This window comes from Lasiosphaeria miniovina (genome assembly GCF_030549165.1).
Source record: "Lasiosphaeria miniovina strain SMH2392-1A chromosome Unknown B0T26scaffold_6, whole genome shotgun sequence".
Classification (NCBI taxonomy): Eukaryota; Fungi; Ascomycota; class Sordariomycetes; order Sordariales; family Lasiosphaeriaceae; genus Lasiosphaeria; species Lasiosphaeria miniovina.
Window position 1 is genome coordinate 4,318,547 of NW_026848225.1, and position 18,357 is coordinate 4,336,903.

The 18,357-nt window shown below is 56.6% G+C and overlaps 5 protein-coding genes across 5 annotated transcripts; 3 read left to right on the forward strand and 2 right to left on the reverse strand.

Moving 5' to 3' along the window:
- Positions 1-3,734: 3,734 nt before the first annotated feature.
- B0T26DRAFT_743379 (uncharacterized protein) lies at positions 3,735-6,580 on the forward strand (the record flags this gene model as incomplete). Its single annotated transcript, XM_060444249.1, has 7 exons — positions 3,735-3,850; positions 4,225-4,392; positions 4,466-4,571; positions 4,604-5,331; positions 5,401-5,478; positions 5,535-5,826; positions 5,888-6,580. The coding sequence occupies 7 exons, from the start codon at positions 3,735-3,737 to the stop codon at positions 6,578-6,580; spliced, it is 2,181 nt and encodes a 726-aa protein (XP_060293587.1).
- Positions 6,581-6,775: 195 nt separating this feature from the next.
- Positions 6,776-8,664, reverse strand: B0T26DRAFT_654528 (uncharacterized protein; the record flags this gene model as incomplete). The annotated part of the gene is made up of 2 exons (XM_060438554.1): positions 6,776-8,357; positions 8,468-8,664. The coding sequence occupies 2 exons, from the start codon at positions 8,662-8,664 to the stop codon at positions 6,776-6,778; spliced, it is 1,779 nt and encodes a 592-aa protein (XP_060293588.1).
- A 2,231-nt stretch (positions 8,665-10,895) lies between these two features.
- On the reverse strand, positions 10,896-11,900 carry B0T26DRAFT_435138 (uncharacterized protein). Its single transcript, XM_060435005.1, has 2 exons — positions 11,518-11,900; positions 10,896-11,389 (listed from the first exon to the last, which is right to left on the reverse strand). The coding sequence occupies exons 1-2, from the start codon at positions 11,837-11,839 to the stop codon at positions 11,253-11,255; spliced, it is 459 nt and encodes a 152-aa protein (XP_060293589.1). The 5' UTR covers positions 11,840-11,900; the 3' UTR covers positions 10,896-11,252.
- Positions 11,901-12,782: 882 nt separating this feature from the next.
- On the forward strand, positions 12,783-17,040 carry B0T26DRAFT_623466 (uncharacterized protein; the record flags this gene model as incomplete). The annotated part of the gene is made up of 6 exons (XM_060436117.1): positions 12,783-12,848; positions 12,928-12,956; positions 13,067-13,115; positions 13,185-13,437; positions 13,558-15,690; positions 15,767-17,040. Coding segments are annotated over 6 exons (3,804 nt in total), but the record flags the coding sequence as incomplete, so codon positions are not given.
- A 162-nt stretch (positions 17,041-17,202) lies between these two features.
- B0T26DRAFT_435156 (PUA-like domain-containing protein) lies at positions 17,203-18,118 on the forward strand. Its single transcript, XM_060435006.1, has 2 exons — positions 17,203-17,464; positions 17,507-18,118. The coding sequence occupies exons 1-2, from the start codon at positions 17,414-17,416 to the stop codon at positions 17,918-17,920; spliced, it is 465 nt and encodes a 154-aa protein (XP_060293591.1). The 5' UTR covers positions 17,203-17,413; the 3' UTR covers positions 17,921-18,118.
- Positions 18,119-18,357: the final 239 nt, after the last annotated feature.

Here is an 18,357-nt window from a genome sequence, read left to right on the forward strand (position 1 = left end):
CACGCTCGTCTCACCCGTCCGACCCATCTAGCCGTCTCACGTTGATAATTAGCAATCGTGGTGCAAATTGCTCCCCTAGCAGCCTCCTTCTCACAAACTATCTAGATTGTTGGTATCAGCTTTTTATAGTATCGTCACAGAGAAATTGCCTCGGTCTGTCTAGGTAGTCACCTTGTTGAGCCTGAAAGTGAGAGACGGGGAGTAATCATGTGTTGCACTGGCCGAGTTCGAACATCCCCTCTCAAGACTGCTTATTCTTTTTGCCTCGAATTAATCATGAAACCCAGCCTTGTCAAGCATCGATTCTAGATTATTGCTGCTCAATCCTACTCGAATTTCTCGCTCACTTCAGCTATTTAGTTCTAGTGAGGGCGAAGAACAAGCTTCAGAGTATTCACTGGTGTGAGATAAGCAACACCCGTTAACTGCCTTTCACTATCAGACGTCTAATGCTGAGAGAGCAACTCACTCGATTATCACTGATTCTGTGCCTGGCTAGGCAACAAGCTCCAGCCTCGTCATATCTATTCATGTTCCCGTCACGCTTGGACAACAGCGACATCCGGAATTGGTTGTCAGTGGTCTCTTGCTCCTCATTAACTATTACATCCATCAAATGCCATTACCTAGGCTGTCAAGCTACCACATGGCTTATGGCAAGAGCGTTCCAACTAGGGGAATTTTTAATCATTTCCATTCCGGATGTGACTGGTCAGTGGAAACTTACTAATTAAAGCTCCGAATCCCCCTGATGATACAATAGGAGGATGTCTCTTCGGACCGTAGAAAACGTCTATTTGAACCGTAGTGTACAAAAAAGTACATTGAAATCCCTGCTAAGCCTCTAGCCCACTGAAAGCATCGCAGTCTTTGACTGCCCTGTATGCTGGTGATTTTGGTGCGACTGTATATGTGGCTAATTGATCTGAAGTTGGGATGCGCTGGCGTCGTGCCGGGAAAAGTCCATTCTTTTGGTATAAAAAGTGGATTTTTCCTTGAGGAGGGGGGTCCCAGCGCGCAAGTCACTTGTATACTGCGGTTCGAATAGACGTTCCTACAGTGTGAAGAGACATCCTCATTAATAAATAGGTAATTATGACGGGCAAAATTTTATCCAGTTGCAAATTCGCTTCCAGCTCCAAGTTCCAGTAATAACTTCAATACAACGGAAATTAGCTGCATGTCAACAGATAAGACAACACCTATTGGATATGAAAATTAACAGTAAAGGTCCTGTTCTTCATCGCTGTTTTCACTTTCACCTGCCTCACATGCCGTTTTGATACCTGATGATTCGCTTCTGATGTTTGAAGTCAACCACAAAGCCACTAACTGGTTGTAAACACTCAACCAGGCACCCTCATCCAGGCACCCTCATCCACATGCCGCACCATTATTGCGTGCTAGCTAAACGAGCAGCATGCCCAGCTCAAGGTACAAGGATGACGAAGCCGGTTTCTTCTGTTTCCATGTCGGAAATCATAACTGTCCTTTGTGTATGTCTGGTCTTTGGGGAAATTGGAACCACAAAGTGCTAATTATTAGGACTTCAAGATAACTTATTGGAGCAACAATTACCACTTCTGCCACTGCCACTACCACTGCCACTGCCACTACCAACTAAGAACTCGATTTTGTGATTTCCTTTGTTCTTCTAGGCCCACCATAATGGTTCTTGATCACCCACATGCCTAGCCTTCGCTATTTGTCTCGCTCCTCGCTTCTCGCTTCTTTTCCCGGCAACTTTCGTCAAGTTCAAAAGCTCAATCCAAGCAATACAGGTTGACTTCCCTGCAGGATTGTGTTGTCACAAGGCTCTCATCGTTCAAAGAAAGTCGGGTTCTGCCGTGCTGGTTGATCGGCAACCTCTGAGCACAGACTACCCACCTACCTTTTCGCCGCACTTTGTTTAAGGGGGCATTAAAGGAGTCTCAACATGCTGCTGTATTTTATCCTTACCTCTTCCACAAGCCACAGAGATCAAAGCCACCTACAGAGACCTCCACGATGGCATATTCGAAGCAAGGCGTGTTTTCTTCTTTTTTCTTTTTCCTTTTGCAAGATGGCGTTCCGGGTTCTCTGAAATCCCAAGGCTCTATTGCGATCCTGAATTTCCTGATGGAGCGACAAAGCCAGTGCCAACATGGCGCCCGCAAGGATGCTCGTCCCACCAACAATCTGGAGGAATCCTTACACAAAAGCCGAGTGCGGGTTGGTTGGGCCCGTTGGTTCCATGGCGGTCCCGAATTGCGCGGCCTTCATGCAGCACTCTGCATTCCACGCCGTATGCTTTGTTATTAAAACCCGGCCCCCACCGACCACGAGACGCGTCGGGGTGCGGCGCCGGGAGGCGGCGTGCTCGTCGGCAACCCGGCCATGGTTGGACGGGCAAAGGCTAGGAAGGCTTCCGAGGATGGGCGACGCGAGCGAGAAACGTAGGTGAGCGTAGTCAGCAAAGTGCGTATTCGGCATGATGTATGCTTTCTCTTGCGGTTTTTGTGAAAGACAAGGTTTTCTATCTGAGCGGAGGGATTGGGTGCGGTCGGTGCTGACCGGCTGTCTTACTTCCCGAATCCCGTCAATCCGCGCTACAGGCGGTGAATGCAGTTGTAAGGCGGAACGCATGGGCGGGGTAATCCCATGTGCAGGCAAGATCGCGAAATGGGATCTTTGCAGGTTGAGGCGGCCCGGGTTTACGAGCTGCAGTGCACGAAGATCCAGAGTGGATGTGTGCACGTAGATGCCAACGTAGCTAGGTAGGTATGCACGGAAATTGAATAAAGCATCAAATTGCAGCGCCGAACGGAGTTTACATATGCATGTGCACACGCTCCGTATGCGCAGGACATACCGTGGACATTGTTGGTGGGGAGATTGACCGGGAGCCTTGTGAGTTGCTCCCGCCGCTCCCGCTGCCGACTGCCCTGTCGATAGACGCGGGTCGGGCCCTCAGGGCTGACCTCCCTGGAGTCCGAGTCTCCACGGCTGCCCGCGTTTCAGTCCCGAGTCCTAGCGGCCTACCTAGAGCATCTTAGGTTTCCAGGCGGCTTTCGGTTTCTTCAGAGTCGTCACTTGCGCCTCGGTGTTGCAGGCGCCAAATTTCGTCCCGCTGTCTAGAGCGAAGATGGAATTCTGCTATTAATAGTGACCTCTCCACCGACCGCATTGAGGGTATCCGTCCTACCTAGAATTTAGTGACGCGGGCTGGCCCCGCCAGCCCCCACCCACACCCATTGACACACCACACCACCCCAGAGTCGCTCGGAATGCGACCAAAGCTGTTGTTGGTCATCCCTCTGCGTTATCGACGGATCAGCAAGCACCAAACAGAGGCTGCCAGAGGCCCGGTTGGTGGCCTTTGGGCTTGGCCGGCTTCTGGGGCTCGAGCCTGCCTGGCCCCATGGAGGACTGCCACGGCCACACCCGATTCGGACTCTAGTGGTCAGGCAGTCGCGGCCGCGCTCATTGGCGTAGGGCGCACGTTGCAGGGAACGGGAAGCAGGCTCGGGGAGGGTGTCGTGTCGTGCCCGGTCCGTCGTCGCCCCACCATCTCCCCCTCGCGACCCCCCAAAGGCAACTTGCCTGCCCTGAACTCTCCACCCGCTCTTTTTTTCCTGGGTACAGACACCGAAAGCTTAATCAGGCGCGACTGCGACAACCCGACGACAGCGACAACCCGACAGACCGTCGTTTACCCAGCAAGCCTTTCGTCTCGACTGCCTCAATGCCAGAACATGCCCAGGCCTCCGAAGCCGTCCGCAAAAGTCGACATCTCAGAATCCGAACGCCTCCCCGTCCACCCCCGCCGGAAAAAGGTTCCAGCTGAGGAGAGGAAGCGCGTGGCCACGGCGTAAGTTTAAAGTTCGAGCTCCAAGCTCAACCTAAGCTCCGAGTCAACATTCCCAGCCCAAAATCCCCTCTCTCGTAGCAAGCTCCCGTGCGTTCTCGCCTACTTCGCTCCTGCCTCTAGTGAGTGAGCAAGAGAGAGGGAGGGAGACGGAGAGAAAGAGAGAAAGGCAGGCAAGAGTCACCTAGTCCTCTCGTTCCTGCCCTGAAGATCAATCCGTCCCCATGTCATCCCGTCCCGTCACGTCACGTCCCACACTTGCCCCTCCTTGCCCTAGTCTGTCGGCTTCAGTCGTTTGCTCGCCCCCTCAGTCTCAACCTCAAACTCGGCGCAAAGGGCAGGCCCTGTTCTGACATCAATTGCCCGCCACCCAAAAGCTGCAACCGCTGCAATGTCAAGCGCATCAAGTGCAGCGGCGAGAGCCCCTGCCGCCAGTGCTCGGCCTCGCAGCGGCCATGTCAGTACCCGGAGCCCATCGAAAAGGTCCTGATCCCCAGGGCCGAGCTGGATGCTCTGCGCCGGAAGTGCGCGCTGTTCGATGGCATGTTGGCCGGCAATGGCGGCGCTGGCAGCAGCAGCGGCGGCGTCGCGGGCCCCCTGCTCCCCAACTTCCGGCAGCTGGACGGCGACCAGCACGATGACCTCCGCGACGACCTGCTGCACACCGACCAGGACGAGGGGATGCTGTCCCCCTTCTCCGACCCCATGGCCGGCTCATCGCGCGGTGACGTGTCGGCCGTGGACAACGACGTGCAGACTGTCGGCAACGGTGGGAAGATCCTCGCTGACACGGACGGCACCGAACGCTACCTGGGCGAGACGTCGGGCGCGACTTTTCTCGACCACTTGAAATCGTTCATCAAAACCAGCGGCACGTTTGCCTTTCTCGACCAGCCGCACGGCGTCTCGTTCGTGCAATCCATCGGCGTCTACCAGACGTACGATTCTCGCCCGCTGCAGCTTCCCACAGGCATCAACGCGCTGTGGCTGCCCTCCCAGCCCCAGATGGCGGAGATGCTGAACGACCTGACATATTTCATCAACGACGGCAATGGCCGCTTTCCGAGTGGCGGCATCCTGTTCTGGCCCCTGCAAGACGCGGCCAGCATCATGGCCTCCGCTGCTGACCAGACGCCCCCGCAGACACACCGCGACCTCGCCTTGTACCACGCCGCGTTTGCCTTTGCAAGCCTGCTGCAGCTTACCGAAGTCAACTCCAAGGTCGAGGGCCAGCTGGGAGAGCCCTTCTTTGCGCGAGCCCGCATGCTTTTGGGAAATCCGCTCGACTTTACATTACACTCGAGCGACGACGCGGTCGTGCTGGCACTGATGGCGCTGTACCTGGTCGAGAACAACCGCAGAGACGCCGCATATATAGCTATCGGCAACGCTATGCAGGTGAGTATCATGCACGGCACCCACCGGGGCCTCGTGGCCGACGAGGTGAAACGGAGGACATTTTGGACCGTCTATATCCTTGATAGGTATTGTCTTCTCGACCCTTTGAAAACGACGACCTGCTGATCAAGCCCCCCCGTCATGCTCCATTATAGGTGGTTGAGCTGTCTTCAAGGTCGGCCACCCGGGATTCCGGAAGACGCTGTTCAGGTCCCTCTCCCGCAGCCGTGCTTGTGAGTTGGGAGGCCGAGTCTTCTTTGCGGTGCGGTTCCGTGCTAACCAAATACAGTGGTCTGCCCCCGCCAGACGGGCTCCGAGCACACATTGCGCTGTCGAGGATCTCGGATTTCATTGTCCGCAACAGCTACCAGCCCCAGGCTCGTGATGGACCCAACAGGGCAATCATGCACATTGAAAGGGTGATGCAGCAACTTTCAGAGTGGCTTGCTCACCTCCCAGACACTCTCAGACCTCCAGTTGTCCCCGATAGCCCTGATGTGGTTGAGGTGCCTCAAATCACCGATGCGCCCTCCCAAGTCGACGACCGTGCTTGCTGTGTCTTGCACATGGCATATAACCAGGTACCAATTCCCACCCCAAACTTGTAGTTGTTGAAGCTCGGGACCCGTTCAAGCTGACTAGGGACTCAAGCTCATTATCCTGACCATCCGGCCCATGTTCCTGGCAGCCGTCAAGAAGGCCGTCGCGGACGGGTTGATCACGGGGCGGTGGAGCATCGACGAACACCCGCACGTGGAGCGCATCAAAGAGTGCGGGGAAGCGGCGCGCAGGAATCTGAGGCTAGGTAGATGGGTGCGCAGGATCAGCCCGCGGCAGAAGCTGCTGCTGCAGGACCTGCACCACATCTTCAACGGCGCCGTCATCCTCATGCTGCACCAGATCGGCTTCGCCAACATGCTCACGCGCGACTCGTACCTGATCGAGTTCGCGCTCGAGGTCTTCGACCGGGAGGCGGCCACGGGGAGCAACTACGGGAAGGACTGCGTCAAGGTGCTCAGGGACCTGCTGGCTTTAGTCAGGAGGCTGCGTGCCCGCTTCTACGGCGACGATCCTGACCTGCGCGGGCCGCTGCCGGGCGAGCAGGCATTGATGAGCCTGAGGAACATGGCGCCTCCGCCGACGCAGGTCGACCCCGTCGACGTGGCCATGATGGACGCTTTAGGCTTCGACCCGGGCCAGCTCACCATCGCCAACTTCCCGGAGCAGGTGCCGTTCCAGGAACACAGCTTAGACTTGGCGACGGTGCAGGAGATTCTCATGTGGTGGGGGCTGGACTACCAGCTGTCGTATGGCGATCCTCTTACAGTTTATTGATGCGGGTGTTTTTAGTCATCCGTAATGTTAGCGTTAACGTCGTCTCCGATTTCTGCCAAAGTTTTCAATCTCAAAATTCAAGTGTGATTAGACGAGAGACGGTCTCAGAAGTCGCAAGTCGCGGTGTGGGCCATGAGAGGTGAAAAGGCCGTTATCGACATGTCGGATTTGGTTTACATTGCTCTGAAATACTAACTACAATCCACTCAAGAGCCGCCCCTCTTCGTCCCGGAGCTTTTCGGAGTGCTTTGAAATATCTTGCACACTCCACTGTCCCGATTCTGTGATGTGGACATCGATCAAGCCAGCCGGCACCCACTCGAAGAAAACATTCCGGATCGAGACCTTGGGCCCCCTGCTCCCTGTGCTGCTATCCGTGCGCAGACTCTGCAGTGCTGTCGCCGCGTCCCTGACCCGCGCGCTATTGTCCTCGACTGCCCACGAGCGGCTGAGCTGGCTGGCGTCGTTGTCCTCAACGACATGCTCCTCGGGCCGCCCGGGGACCGCAATCTTGTCCGTCTCGCCCAGAACAACGACCCTGGCTCCCCCTTCTTGGCCCGAGAAACTGCCGCCGCTGCCCGCATTCACGTACTTTACGCTCAGCACGGCAGGAAGCGAGCCCGTCTTGTTGCTGACGGCCCCTGAAGACGCGATGCGGTCTGCGCCAATGACGACCACGTCGACGCCCTGCGCGGCAAGCGCCGCTGACGCGTCTGAGAACAGAGTGATGGTGTGCGCGGCGGCGACGGCGGCAGTAGTGGTGGTGGTGGTGGTAGCGGCAAGGTCCTGCGCCAGCGCGCTCGCCAGCGACACGCCCTCAAACAGCGGGCGCGACTCGAGCACGCGCACGTCGAGCGCGAAGCCCGCCGCGTGCGCCGCGTGCCGCAGCCCTGCCCGTATCGTCGAGCTCTCAGACAGCGTCAGAACTGCCAGCGGCTCGCGCGATGCCAGTTTGTCGCCGAATGCCCCCTCGAGATACTGCACAAACGCCGCCGACACGCGCTGTGCCGACTCGGCCCGCGCGGCGACGCGGCGGTCCAGCTGGGCGACGACCGAGTCACGCCATGCAGTGGATATCACGAATCGCGACTGGTGCTGCTGCTCTTGTTGGGAGTGCATCGCGTCTCCAATCTCGGCCAGTGCAGCCAGCAGCGCGCTCATGATGGCCGCACCCATGCTCTCGCGGCCGTTCTTCCACAGGTGCCACGCCGCCATACGCACTTGGGCCCACCACCACGCGGGGTCAGCCATCGGCGACGCCGGTGAGTAGTCGAGCGAGGCGACGACGTCGCGGAGCGTCCGCAGCGCGGCCGTGGCCAGCTGCCGCGCGCCGCTCTGGTGGTCCGTCGCCAACGCGTCGAGGCCAGTCGCCAGCACTCGTCCCGCAGCATCGCCGAGGTCGGCCTCGAACCACACGCGCCGCAGGCTGTCGGCGAGGCGGGGGACGCCGTTCACGTCATCGCCAGACTCTGCTGGGCCGGCGCCGCGCTCTGCGAGACGAATGACGACAGCAGGGTTGTGCCATCCCCAGGTCTCATGCTCCCAGTCGGTGACTATGCGGGCCTCATCGGCGGGCGTGCGCAGCCGGAACGCGAACGGGAACACGGTCCACTCGCGGCGCACCGACTCGTCGCGGAAGGTGTAGCTCTTGCCCTGGCGCAGCAGGACCAGCTCTGCGCCCGTCAGCGTCGTCTCCTCGGCCAGCTCGCGCCACGCGGCGGCGAGCGGCGACGCGTCGGCCGCGCCGATGGACCCGGAGATCGGCGCCAGGTGGTGTCTGTCTGCGGCTCAGCATTTGCGGCCGACACCATGGCGGCTTCTTTGCTCGTCAAGATATGACATATATTGTCTCTGGCGGTTGCAGTGCGCTAGCTGGCAGTGACCTACTGGTACGTCGACACCTTGCCGCTGCGGCGAAAGAGAGCGACCCGCGGCCTCTTGGTGCTACTGCTGCCATCTATCTCCCCCGGAGAGTCTGATGCGCCGTGCCCGAAGTCGAAAATAAAGGACGAGACGACGGATCGCTTCTTCCAGGTGGCGGTGCCATGGCTTTCGTCTGAGGCGACGTTGGTTATGCTTGACATGTTGCTCAGGGGGGATGGGACACGGTTGCAGCCCCTAAATGAAACTGCCAGGCACAGACTGCGACGAAGCAAAGAAACACTCGTTGATGGCCGGTTCATGAATTGAAGGGCTGCTGTCACGTCTTGTAATTTCCTGATCAGGTCATGGGTAAGGTGTTGCGTGAAGCACTCGAGAATGGGGCAACCATGACGGGGCGGATCTCTGCTAGCTGCTCTTAGCTTGGCTTGAGAGTCTGACAGCTGGGGGAGTTGAAGGGTTCCTCGGGGCTAAAAATTGCAGTGCAATGTAGCCTATGTGGGGCTGATCTTTGTCCTAGAACTAGGGCCCAAACGCTAGCTCCAGAATTTGTTTCTGGAGAACAGCACAGACCCCTCAGAACGGCTAATTCCGCCCTGATGTGGGGATTTGGCCGTTCCTTTCTGGACCGGCTTTCTGAATATTGATCTTTTTCCCCAAAGCCAGAAAAATTAAGCTATTGCCGGAATGCTGTTATAATCCGTGAAATGCCGCTTTGCTGTGTCGTGGTTGTGTCAGGAAGGAGCAATAACGCGGAAGGAAGGCGCCGCAGGTTCAAGGCGCCGCAGGCCAAAAGCGCCGCAAGCACTAGGGGCCCTAGGGAGCTTGCCCCCTAGAAATCCAACAATTATACCATGAACATCAAAATATCGAAATATCACGACAGTTTGTTTTAGCGTTAAGGGAGTAGAGTAGCTGTTAATCCGTTGAACGTGGTCCGTGCGTTGTACGTGGTCCGTGCGGTACCTTCAACTTTCTGCAGCAGCTAGCTCCCCGCTAAAATAACCCTTTCTTCCTATAACCTCGCAATACAACCTCAATCAATCGCACGCACGATTTATCGCTTTCTAGGTATAAACAGGCGCGCAGAATGCTCCACGGCCTTCCAGCTATTGATTACTATTAATACATTATCAGGAACGCGGTTTATTCGAGCCGCCGCGATGGCTACGGTCGGGGTCCCTCAACCCCAGCCCCCACCGCCCGATCCGCCAAATCCAGGCGGCGGTGGCCTGCCTCCAGATCGCCCGATCCTACCGAAAGAGACCCTTGATGCCGACATCCCTCCCGAATACAAGAGATGCCGTACTTGCCGACAAGAGATGCCGTACTTGCTGACTCGTCAAATATACCGACTGTTTTAAGCCGGGTGTGGGTGCTCGGCGCGGTGGAAGCCTCACTATTAATTGTGAGATATGCCGTGGAGTTACCCTCGCGGGCAACCGCTCTAGTATTCGTTATCTATTCGCCTCGTAGTCTAAGCGAACTCCCGACGGATTGTCCTCGCCGGAAGGCCGTGCCTCACGAGCTGCCTCAATAGCTTACCGCCCTTCCGGTTCGCCGCTGCCGCAGCCGGCTCTGCAGCCGCCCGGTCTTCAATCTCGAGAATCCCTTGGATTTGGAAGCCTTTGTCTCGGTCGTGGTCGTACCTTGACGCCAACCCTTCCTGGTGAGCAGTCACCTATACCTATACTCGGCAGTCCTCAACCTCGTAGTGGATTTCAACGCCTTACCTCGATATTCCACCGTCGAGGTTAGGTTAAAGGGTATACTCCTGAGTAATAATCAGCTCATAACGATCGGCTTGATATATAGCGCCGCCACCGCTCCGAACGCCGTTAGGGACAGGTCCCCTCCGCTACGCCGCCCTCGTAGGAGCTTCTCGCCCGCCTAAGTTCCAGGGCCGAGATCAATATCCAGCCTATTACGCCGACCTTTAATTAAGCCGGTCAGCCTCGTAGTCAACTACTTCTTTATAGAACGATTATATAATGAGTGAGCCTAGCACTCCTCGGCCTACTCCCCGCCGTTAACGTGGTCCTGTACTTGGCAGTCAATATCGTCCCCGTGGATCTCAATCTCTCGCCGTTGAAGCCGCCAGGCCTTAATTTCCTGCTGAGGAAAATCTTATCCTTGAATACGGTTTAGTTATTAACCGACCGTGAGCTTTTATAAGACTTCCAGGCTCGTATTAACGCCGAGTCTTCTTTGTAGTATTGTCCTCGTTATCGCCACTTATAGTTTAACCTTCGTATAACCGGCGGTACATGTTCCAATCTGGAACACCGAGAGTTCCACGGAGCCAGACCCGGTCTAGGACTGTGAGGGTGGGGGTGGGTGAGCTATAGTGCGGCGAACCACATAGGTAATAGGAAGCATAAGGAGCAAACAATAGTGCACAGATTGCGAAAGTCTCTCTTAATCAGTCAAGTAATGAATGATAAACCATATGCATTGATAGCTGAGGAACTAACTCCCAGAGAGTGTTCCTCTAGCTTCCTATATAGAACTATGAATAACCAATCAGGGTTCGTTCCAGAGTGCTCAGCGTGCTCAGTAGTGATCAGTCCCTGATCACCCTGAGCAATACTGATCACCCTGCTCAGTGCGCTCAGTATGTCTTGGCGACCGATCGCCCTGAGCGCTTCTAAATTGGGTGCATCGGCCCAAGGAAGGCCTCGCCTTCCTAGGTGTGACTGCCTAATCTAAGGGAGGCTTCAGAGCGCCTCCTTCACTCTAGACCGGGATCGTAACATAATACTACTCGGCGACTTTCACCAACTGCCCCCAGTTAAGCAAAAGCCGTTATTGCACCTAGGCAATTGGAAAAGTATGGGTAATAGATCGGGTTGGTCTCGATTTTTCGTGGTGTTGCTGGCTCGGGTAGTCTGATCTTTCGGCTCGCAAGGATAAGGGTAGCCGAAAGTACTTCGTGGAAGACCCTTTTCTTAGGTAAGTAAAGTCCCTTTGAAGTTACATTGCCGAGAGAGTAACTAACCTATGAATGGTACTCAGGCTGTGGCCAACTAGGTAACCGGTCAAGCGGCGGGTAATACCTGGCGATACTACCACCATGAAAATGAGGACCTTTTCTTCGAGACCTACGTGCCGCGAGGCTTGTAGGGTTGTATTATGCCTCGACCAGGTAACCAAAGCGAAGAAGGTAGGTGCTCGCATACGAATAAGACCAAATAACTTGCCTGCATGGCCGTGAAGCAGGTCGTGCGTGACAAACTGACCCTTCAGTACGTTGATATTAACCGCCGTATACGGTCTCCGGGGCATGGCCAGGGCGACGACAAGCAATACACATAGCCGCATGCGTCTCATACGTTGCAGCCTCCTTCGTGACGCCCTTTTGAGGGCGTTGTTGGGCATCGTATTGTCAATAAGCAGGGCAGGCAGTCAGGGCAGTCAACTAGCGATGTGGTATTTGGGTCAACGCTCGAAGACCCCTCAGGGGCACGTGTTTACTCACGTGTGCCTTCGAAAGCCCGAATTCTGGTCAATTCTGCTCCAAAATATGTCCAAGTAAATTCTGGGCTTTTCTGGCGCCAACGGGCTAATTCTACTGGCTTTCTTATACTTGTGGGGCCAGTTTTCCAGAAAACAGAATTTGGTACGATTCTGGGCCAGAATTGTTCTGGGGCGAAACGATCACTCTTCAGAAAAAAACCCCAGGAAGTTCCTGGGCCCGGAATTCTGGCAAAAGATCGCACCCTAATAAAGTAACACATTCCCCGACAACACGGCAGTTTGCAATTACTCATTACCTATTCGTCCCCCCTTGGCAACTTTGGGAGACAGGTAGTCATTCGAGATCTTCGCCATTGGACCTCCTTAAATTTAGTGCTTGGGACAACAAATACTTGCAGTTAGCTAGATGGGCAACCATTGGCTCCCGCTCCAAAGAAATGGAGATGCGTTCGGAGTCCAGTTTTTGTCGATGGCGATTCGCTCCTGCCCGCATGCAGCCATGTCGAGAGGCCTACAGGGCTGATTGAGGCCTACAACGAAGAGCCTTGCCAGAACGCCAAGATATCGGACAGGCAGTTCGAAAGCTCAAAGGCATATAATGCTGTCTGTTTGCTTGCTGTTTGCCTGTCTGTCTGACTCTGCTGCCTTCTTTCTGCCCAACGGTTCCCACAATTAATTCCATCGCTTCCTGCGGGCAATAGCTTCGACATCGGCACAGAATAAAATATCATAATTACTAATTACCGCGGCAACCCTGTCGTCCATCACCATGCTTATCAACTCCAATGAAATTCCGGCGGGCGTATCAGCACCCAATGAGGCCGGCGGCACGAACAATGACGCGGTCACGGCCAGGGCATATCAGACCGAGATGTATGAGAAGAGCATCAAGGAGAACATTGTGGTAGTGGTAAGAAGGTCTTTTGACAGCGCTATCACTAGTGTCACTAGTGTCATAACTCAGATAATTACTGACAAACACACTGCAGATGGACACTGGAAGTGGGAAGACGCTGGTGTAAGTCTTATCTTGCCCAAAGTCTTCGCCATTGAAACGTGGACTATCTGCCTCCCTTGCTCCCAGAACCGCCGGCCCCGAACGTGAGACTGATGGCAAAACGGAAACAGGGCTACGCTCCGGATCATGCACGAGCTTGCACGCATTGATTCAGGAAAGGTGCAACATGTGACCCGTCTCCCCTGTCGATAGCATGATGACATCATGGCAACTAACAACGCAATGCAGAAGATCTGGTTCCTGACCCCAACGGTGGAGCTCTGCCGACAGCAGTGTAAGACGCTGCAGCAGCAGATCCGCTCCGTCGAGATTCGATCCTTTTCCTCGCGCGACAATGTCGACGGCTGGAGGAGCCAGGAGCTGTGGGACGCCGCCCTCGACAATGTCCGCGTGGCCGTGGCCACGTACGCCGTCCTGCAGAACTCCCTCTCTGACGGCTTCGTGAAGATGGCTTCGATTGCGCTGATCGTGTTTGACGAGGGTAAGACCCCTATGCTGTCCGTTTTGTATTCTGTCACCACCTTGTTTTGTCGTGATGCTTATACCCCTGCCTCATTCCCCTTTTCGCAAAAATGGACATGGCCTGGCTAACAAGTCCCAGCGCACCACTGCGTTGGCAAGAGCTCCGGAAGCAAGATCATGAATCAGTTCTTCTGGCGAGACAAGGACGCTGGACGGCCCGTTCCGCACATCCTGGGCCTGACCGCTAGTCCCGTGAACAAAGTCGGCGGTAAGAAGCTGAAGAACCTCGAGGACACCCTCAACGCAACCTGCAAGACCCCGCGACTCCATCGCGAGAACCTCCAGACCCACGTCAAAAGGCCGACCCTGACCATTGAATACTACAGCCTGAGCCCCACCAGCGTCAGTCTGGCGAGCATCGCCAGCATGCGGGCTATTCTGGACGGCCTAGATATCGCAACGGACCCAGACATCATCCGCTGGCGAACTGAAAACACGGAGAGGAGCCGGGAAAAGCTCAAGCAGGCTCTCAAGACTAACAAGACGTTTGTACGCGAGCAGCTGAGGGTGTTTTGTGAGAGGGCAGAGGCCATGTGTGGGCAGCTTGGAACCCTGGCTGCCGAATTCTACATTGCCAAGGTCACGTCGCTGGTTATTGAGTCTACAAGCGCGCCCAGCGGGTCTTGTTTCCTGACCTGGGACTACTCGTCCAGAATTTACCTTTCCCACCTGCTGGAGCGCGTCGTGGTCGATCCACGCGCCCTGGCCAGGGTCCCCTCGTCGGCCTCCATCTCGGCCAAGATGGAGCGTCTTGCTCGCATTCTGTGCTCTCACCACCGCGGTGGCGACGACGGCAGCCGCGGAATTGTTTTCGTCACCGAGCGAGCAACCCTTGCCGCTCTTCACCACTTGCTGTCTTTGCACCCCGACGTGAGCAAGCTGTTCCGAGTCGGCGCAGTCGTCGGGTCGTCGAAGCATGACCGCGGCAGACGAGACCTTGGAGATATCTTCAACCCAGACGAGCAGTCCAAAGTTCTCGACCAGTTTCGCAACGGCAAACTCAACCTCCTGGTCGCCACGAGCGTCTTGGAAGAAGGCATTGACGTGTCAGCATGCAATCTCGTTATTTGCTTCGACCCGCCCGCCTCGCCCAAATCCTTCATCCAACGTCGCGGAAGGGCCAGGAAGTCAGGGTCCGAGTACTTTGTCTTGATCGACGAGGAAGAACGCGACAAGGCCACGGACTGGGAAGGCATTGAGGAGCAGCTCAAGGCGCAGTATGACCGGGATGACAGAGACTGCGCCATTGGCAAGCAGATGGCAGACAGAGAGACGTCCGACAGAGAGTTCATTGAGCCTACTACAGGAGCCATCCTGGACATGGAAAACGCCAAAGGCAGGCTGCAGCGGTTCTGTGCCGTCGCTGGGTCACGACGCTACAGCGACAACCAGCCCTTCTACGTCTATGAGGAGCTCGCCAACCAGCCGCCGCCAGCTTCGGACGGCGAGATCCCCCTCATGAGAGCAAAGGTAGTTCTGCCGGCATCCATCCCTTACTCCCTGCGCATCACCTGGAGCAAGCAGGCGTGGCGGTCGGAGCAGAACGCGTCCAAGGACGCGGCCTTTGAAGCATACATGCGCCTGTACGACGCCAAACTCGTCAACGAGAACTTGCTGCCTCTCACCCACGAGGAACTGGGGGTGCAGGACGAGTCGTCCATGATCGACATTCGGGAGCAGTTCAACCCATGGGCGCGCACTGACAATCCGAGGCAGGATGAACCGCAAACGTACGTTATGCTGCTCGAGGACAGCAACGGTGTCGCACAGTTCAGTTTTCACGTCGTGGCCCCCGTGGAGCTTGGCAAGCCGCAGCCTTTTCAATTTTACTCTGCCTACGGGGAGCAGCGCAGGGCCCGGTTCTTCCCGCTGCATTCAGACCCGAGCATCGAAGAGCAGCCACGCCATGTTGTCGCCTTTCGAAATTCTCAGGGGTTGAAAACTTTAACACAAATGAACCGCTGTTCATCGTCAACACGTCTTTTGGTCAAGGCCTGCACGTCTCAGCTCATGTACAAGCTGGAAGCACACCTTGTCACTAAGGAGCTGCAGACAAGGCTTCCCGTGGTCGACGGCAGCAACAGCGATGTCGTTGACTTGATCCGCTCCGCCATCACCACCCCGGTCAGGGCGGAGCCAGAGTACCAGAAACTCGAGTTCCTCGGGGACGCGTGCCTGAAGCTTCTCACGACGGTCCATTTCGCCACAAAGTGTGAGTGTTTTTTACCTTCTCGCTATCTCACTCCACATACACCACAGTTCTCAGCTGACGGGTTTCAAACCACCAGACCCTCTCTGGCCGGAAGGTTACCTGACGGCCGGCAGAGCAAGAGTGATTTCCAACTCGCGGCTGTGCCGGGCTGCCCTGGAGCGGGAGCTAGACCCGTTCCTCCTTACCAAGGGGCACAATGCCGAGGAGTGGCAGCGGGTCGACCCGGACAACATTGACAAGACAGACACGCTGATAGCCGAGGACCCCGGCAGCCGGCGGGTGGCGCGCAGGACGCTCGCGCACGCGGCCAAGGCGCTCATCGGCGCGGGCAAGCGGGCGGGCGGCTGGGGCACGGCGCTGACGTGGACCAAGCACCTGGTGGGCGACGTGGACCTGCCTAGCCTCGAAGTCGGGCGGCGGCAGCTGTTCGACGTGAGCGCGAGCGACGCGGCGCTGTCGGCGCACCTGGCGACGGTCGAGACGCTGGCCGGTTACGTGTTCCACAAGAAGGCGCTGGCCGTGCAGGCGCTGACGCACAGCTCATACTTCGCGGCGGAGGCGCACGGCTGCCTCGACCGGCTAGCGTTCCTCGGCAACGCCGTCGTCGAGAGCATCGTGTCCGAGGCCATCTTTCCCCTCTCTGCTGCTGCATCAGCCGGCGGCGCGTCTGGGCCTCAGACGTCGTGCGGCAGCATGACGGTGCACCGCGCGGCGCTGGTCAACCGCCAATATCTCGGCTACGTCGCGCTGGAGTGGCACGTGTCGCGGACGCGGACCGACGTGCAGCAGGCCGGGGCGTCGCCGCGGGGCCCGTTCCGCGAGAAGCGGTACAGCGTTGACTTCCCGCTGTGTCGGTTCCTGCAGCACTGCTCAGAGGGGGTGGCGGACGAGATGGCGGCTCTGGAAATGCGATACGCGGAGCTGCGAGACGAGATCAAGGAAGCCGTTGCCTCGGGCGCCGCGTATCCGTGGCTGCAGCTGGCGCGGCTTGGCGCGAGTGACTTCTGCGCCGACGTGGTCGAGGCGCTGGTCGGGGCCGTGTACGTCGACTCTGGGTCGCTGGCGGCATGCGAGGCGCTGCTCGAGAGGATGGGTGTTCTGCCGTACCTCAGACGCATCCTGCGCGACGGCGTCGACACGGTCCACCCCAAGGAGCAGCTGCAGGCGGCGGCGGGGGGTCAGGCCATAAGGTACGAGGTGAAGAAAAGGGCAACGGCTGGAAGCGACAAGCAGGATGTTTCTTGCGTGATCTATGTGGGTAGCCGGGTGGTGGCTGAGGTTGATGGTGGTCTGAGCGAGGACGAGGTGCAGATCAAGGCCGCTGCCCAAGCCGTGCTCTTCCTGTCGTCTTCGGCCAATGCTTCAGACTGATGCGGTGGTATTGTGTTTGGAATTGGTCTTTCTAATGTTTGCAACCCCTGGTTAGCTCTACACTGACTGCAGTTGTTGCTTTGGATGATGGGGCTTGACGCGGCCGTGACTCACACGGTGTCTTGGATGCTACCTTACTTCAGCTAATTAGGTACAGACCGAGGTTGTGTGCATGTGTGTAACGAAGCAAAGTTTCAACTCAGACTCAAGAACGAGAGGCATATAAACCTCAAGACATGAACGTCGTTGTAACCCAAGTTTGAGTTCAGCCATCGGTAAAAGTCTGGAGTATTACCCAAATCAAAGTTTAACCAAGGGGCAAAAAACAAATAGTCTCTCACTCCCACTCACAATGTCCGCCGTGGACCCCAGCCGCCCCGACATTGTCGCCTTCATGGCCAAGGCATGCGCCGAGATGGGCGTCGCGGCGCTGCCGGCGCCCAAGGACATCTTCAACTTCAGCGGAGACAACGCAGCACTAGCCGACGAGAAACTGGCACTGGCGATCCAGGGCAAGAAGTCAGCAACCACTTCGTGGCCCATTCCGGACCCCATGCACTGGGGCGTCGGTGACCTGTCCATCATTCTCGACGGCAACGGAGCCCCGGGCGCCGTCATGCGCACCACGTCCTTCGTTCGCTGCCTCTTCCGCGACGTCGCCGAGGACTTTGCCCTTGCCGAGGCCGAGGGCGACTACAACGAGTACAGGGAAGGGCACATCTGGTTCTACAACGCCGAGGAGCAGAAGAAGCCCGAGGCGCAGAGGCAGCTGTTTGGCGACGACAGTATGGTGCTCTGCGAGCGGTTCGAGGTCATCTACCCGCCTAAGCCTGCAGAGGTACGAAAGGAGGCGGCTTGACGCTGCGATCCATGGCTAAACGGCCTTCGACTGAAAATATAGGATGATGCATGCATGGGGTTTTGTTCATAATAGAAGAAGAAAGAAAAAAAAGAAGGAATAAGAATACATCATTCATCACTTCACAAGATGCGCGGAGGGCTGCGAAGCTCAATTGCATTGTGCAATTTTGGCGTTTGGGGCAGTTGTGTCGGATGTCAATGGGTGCGGCAGCGAATGGCCTCAAACTCGTGTTGGTGGAAAAAGATGCGCGCGGGCTCTATAGCGACTCTTTTCGGTACCCTCTTTCACGGCAAGCGTCTCGATTGGGCTCGGGGTTTAAGGCCCTGAATAAAACGATTTCGCTTAATTTCGAGAGGCGGGGGGTCTGATCAACTCCCAGGAAACTCGACTGTCATGAGGAATAACCAACTTGAGCCACCAAGTGAGTTTTCCGG